This window comes from Orycteropus afer, unplaced genomic scaffold (assembly GCF_000298275.1).
Source record: "Orycteropus afer afer isolate SDZICR_OR568_19922 unplaced genomic scaffold, OryAfe1.0 scaffold00064, whole genome shotgun sequence".
Classification (NCBI taxonomy): domain Eukaryota; kingdom Metazoa; phylum Chordata; class Mammalia; order Tubulidentata; family Orycteropodidae; genus Orycteropus; species Orycteropus afer.
Window position 1 is genome coordinate 2159511 of NW_006921651.1, and position 4281 is coordinate 2163791.

The 4281-nt window shown below is 42.8% G+C and overlaps 1 protein-coding gene across 1 annotated transcript in view; it reads right to left on the reverse strand.

Moving 5' to 3' along the window:
* The window catches only part of CFAP58 (cilia and flagella associated protein 58), a 197437-nt gene that overhangs the window by 122013 nt on the left and 71143 nt on the right, over nucleotides 1–4281 (reverse strand). Inside the window, exons 9-10 of the mRNA XM_042780815.1 lie at nucleotides 2408–2599; nucleotides 1042–1054 (exon numbers count right to left, since the gene is read on the reverse strand). Of these exons, the coding sequence (XP_042636749.1) occupies nucleotides 1042–1054; nucleotides 2408–2599 (205 nt within the window). The remainder of the gene's footprint in view (nucleotides 1–1041; nucleotides 1055–2407; nucleotides 2600–4281) is intronic.

Below are 4281 nucleotides of genomic sequence, written 5' to 3' on the forward strand. Positions count from 1 at the left end.
TATATATATATATATATATACGCACACACACGCAGTTAATAGCAAAACTTGGTACCAGTATTTCTCCTTTACATGAAAACCAAGAAAAATACCAAAATCAGTGGCAACATCCTTTTTGCTACTCATCACCTATCCATTTGTTCACAAATATCTGTGGTGCCTATCATGTGCCAGGATGCTAGAAATGAAAAAAAAAAAAAAAAAGAACAAGATAAAGGTCCTTACTCCTAAGAGCTCACTATAAAGTGGAGGAAAAAAATGTGCAAATAATTAACTATTCTAGATAATGATAATGACCATTCTATAGATGTCAACACATCCCCGTGGAGCATAAAGGAGAGAGTTACTAGCTCCACCTGGAGGAGTCAAAGTAGGTTTGACCACGGAGATTTGAACTGAGTCTTGAAGGATGAACAAGGTTGCCATGCAGGGAAGGGGAGGAAGAACTTTCCAGGGAGAACACAAAGATTGTATCCCATAGGTTAGAGCATCCACCAGCTAAGCCTTTCATGGGCTACGGGTGTGTGATTCTACTACAGGGTAGCCAGGTGGGACCAGGGCAGCTGGCATCCCTAGATCCCCTCCAGTCCTGAGCAGCCTTTTCCTCTTACTGCCATGCACCATAGACATGTTATTTTCTTTATGTGCTGTAATATAAAAAAATGTTGGGAAACACTGTCCCAGGGACCTGAGAGTTGATAGAGATTTGTAAGCTCAGGAATAACAGTAAGACTAGTGTGGGAGTTAACTTCAGTGGTGGTATGATGGCAGCCTGGAGAGAGGCTGGTTATCAGGATGGAGAAGTGGAAAGCTCCAACAGATTGATGACATATTCAAACATATTGCTGAACCACTCCACAGAGCCCCTCCTGCAGAAGGGCATACTCCGACCCAGGAATGTGAGGCTTGCCATGGGGCTTGCTTTGGCCAATGGACTAGGAGCAGAGGTGTTCTGTGCCCTTCGCTCGACAGCAGAAGCTCTAAGAGAACTTCAGTGTTCCCGTTTCACTCTCGGCCCTCTCTCCAAAGGCCAGCACGTACCAGACAGACTCAGCTGGGAGTGGAGAGGATGTGAAGCAGGGCTGCAGCTGACCCTCCAAGGGCAATGATGTGAGCAAAAATAAATCTTTATTGCTGTAAACCACTGAGGTTTGGAAATTATTTGCTACAGATTAAAGTATTTGTTACAGAGGCTAACGTGCTAGTCCAGGGTAGAGAACACAAGGACCTGAATTGACCTCTAATCTTCCCACAGTCAGTAAATCAATCGATAGTGCTCCCAGCATGACTAAGTCAGAAGAGAACCATGCTCTGTTCTGATGATTCCCAATCGAGGGTGTGAGAATCTCTTGGGGATCTTTACAAGGAACACATGTCCGGCCAGGGCTAGACAAAGCATATGTGTTCAATCCTACGTTCTGTAAACATCTGTTCAGCATTTATTTAGTGTAAGTGGGAAGAAGGTGGTTTCCCATTAGTAAAGCTTGTTTCCCACTTTCTTTAGGTTTATGATTCAAATGTTGGCTACCCCCTTTGTCATCTTCTTTGAGATTCCACTCTGAAAATAAAGCAAAACTTAAGCATGCAAGAGTATAGGTGAGTGCTGTAGAATTTACTGCCAATTTCATCAAGGAGTTGGGAGAGAGGGCTTGCATTGCATGCCAGACTACATTTTGCTAGGAAAACAACAACAAAAAAAAAAAACTCACTAAATGAGGCTTTTCCCCAAAACTCTCTTCCCAGCTTCATAACCAAAACTTGTCTCCATCTCAGAACCCCTGCTCTATGCCATCTTTGAATACACTAAAGAGAGTGCTCTTTTAACTGCTGGTGCTTAATGTAGGCAATGTGCAAACAAGTTGTTAAAGTAAAGTTGAAATCCCCGAAATCATTCTTAATGATCCTATCCAAAGCCCTGATGAGCCCACCGTGAAGGGATGAGAGGGAGAGTATCTGGAGCACCTAGAAACTGGGAGAAGCGGGTCCAGAAAAATGAAAAGGAAGAGCACCAAGGGTAAGCCTCGACCATTACACAATCTGGCCCACAGCTTGCTCTAAACCAAAAACCAAATCCACTGCCATCAAGTCGATTCTGACTCATAGCAAACCGACAGGGCAGAGCAGAACTGGCCCGTAAGGTTTCTAAGGCTGTAATCTTTACAGAAGCACACTGCGCCATCTTTCTTCTATAGAGTGGCTGGTGGGTTTGAACCTTTTGGTTAGCAGCCAAATGCTTAACCACTGTGCAACCAGGACTCCTTCAACTACCTCTAAGACAGCTTTTATTCTGTCAACGTCAGCCTTCTTAAATCTGTGCAAACCACAAGCTGAAATCTGAATAAAACCATCTTTGCAACAGTTTATACAATCAGAAATGTAGCGGGCTGTACCTGCCAGGGGGGCTTACCTTTTGAGTGAAGTCCCTGGCTCCATTGATGTACCGATCTCGCTCCTTCTCCAGTTGAAAGATGATCTTCCTCTGTTTCTGAGCCTCATCCTTGTAATTCTGGATTTCTTCCTCCAGGTTCCTCTTGGCTTGCTCATGGAGCTTTACCAGGTCTATCTGTTTCTGGGTCGCACTGACCGCCTTCAGCATATTCTAAAAATACAGACAATAAAGGAGCCAGGTTACACATAATGTTTGGGAATTTTTCTTTTTAGCTGCTATCTTTTCTCTCAAATAATTAGATACATTGTCTTCTGGATAAATAAAAATAATTCTATTCTCTACAACTTATTGAGAGCTGCTTACATTAATTTTTCACAAGGCATTTTAAATGCACATATAAATGTACTACCTAACCACAATATCCCAAAGAGTAGGTACTATATCGTTCCCATATTAGGGTAAGGAAACCGAGACTGAAAAGGGTTAAGCTACTTGCTTAAAATGCCTAAGGTTGTCCTACTGAGTAGTGGCAGAGTCAGAATTTGAACCCAAGGCTGGGTGACCCCAAAGTCCATGCTCATAACTTCCACCTAGCTCTAGGGATGTGTGTGTGTGTGTGTGTGTGTGTTTACAACAACTGAAACTAATCATGGATCTTGTCTCTTACTGTTGTTGTTGTTGTTGTTACATGCCATCAAGTCAGACCCGACTCATAGCGACCCCTCCTTGGGTTTCCGAGGCAGTATCACTATGGAAGTAGATTGCCCCATCTTCCTTCCTAGGAGTGGCTGGTGGGTTTGAACCGCCAGCCTTCTGGTTAGCAGTCAAGTGCCTTTTGACACTATGCTACCAGAGCTCCTTGTCTCTTATTAGGAAGTAAAATAAGTTCAGCTTATTGAAAATGCAGATACTCAAGTCCCAACTCCAGAGATGCTGAATTCAGAGGGTTTGAGCTGTATTATTTTTAAAAGCTGCACTGAATTTCTGATGCTGAAATGGGAATGCTTTGGAGTGGCTGCCCAAGCTCTCCAGAAAAAGAGTCAACTGCAGTACTGCTCTGGCAGCCAGACAGAAGGGGCCAGCTCTCCAGTCACAGCTGCATGGAGCAAATGACATCTCTCAAGGAGTCTTCAAACAAGGCCTTCAGATCTTAGCACCTCAACAGAAGATGTAATCCTGGGAGCTATTGGTGGCAGCCATTTTTCTGGTCTGAGAAAGAAAGAAAGAAAAAAAAAACTGAAACGAAAACTCAGCAGGTAGCCTCGTGGTGGAGAAAGAACTTTCTGTACATCTCAAGAACAGCAGGCCAGGTGCCTATCAGTTCCTGAGGCCTAATTCTCTCCTCAGGTTCCATGAGATACTTCATGTTCTCTTCTCAAATCGCTAACTAATGCAGACCCAAGTACTGACAACTGGTGAACCACAAACAGGTAAAAGGAAAATTGAGTCTTGGTCGGGTGATGTCGTAGAAAACAGAAAAAGTCAACTTTATTTTCCAGTATTGTATTAAATATTTGTTTTCTAAAAGATAAAGCTACATAGACATGACATTGAAAGAATCAAAATGTATTAATTTTGCTACCTGTCAAACCACAGTATGCATTCATTCATGAAGCTGGCATCTCAAAACAGTGTGAAAAGAGTGTATTATTCAATAAATGTTGATTGCAGACCTGCAGAGGGTCAGGCACTAAGCCAGGCACTGAAGATACAATGGCATGAAAGAGAAAAAGGAAAACAGTTCCCACCCTACTGACATTAATCAAATCAAAAATATAAATACAAAATCACTGTCGTATGGGCCTATAAGTTCATGTGAATGATCAGAATTCCCAGGTATATAGTAGAGCTGACAAGGGGCAAGGTTATGGTCATTGCTTGGTCACAGCCAG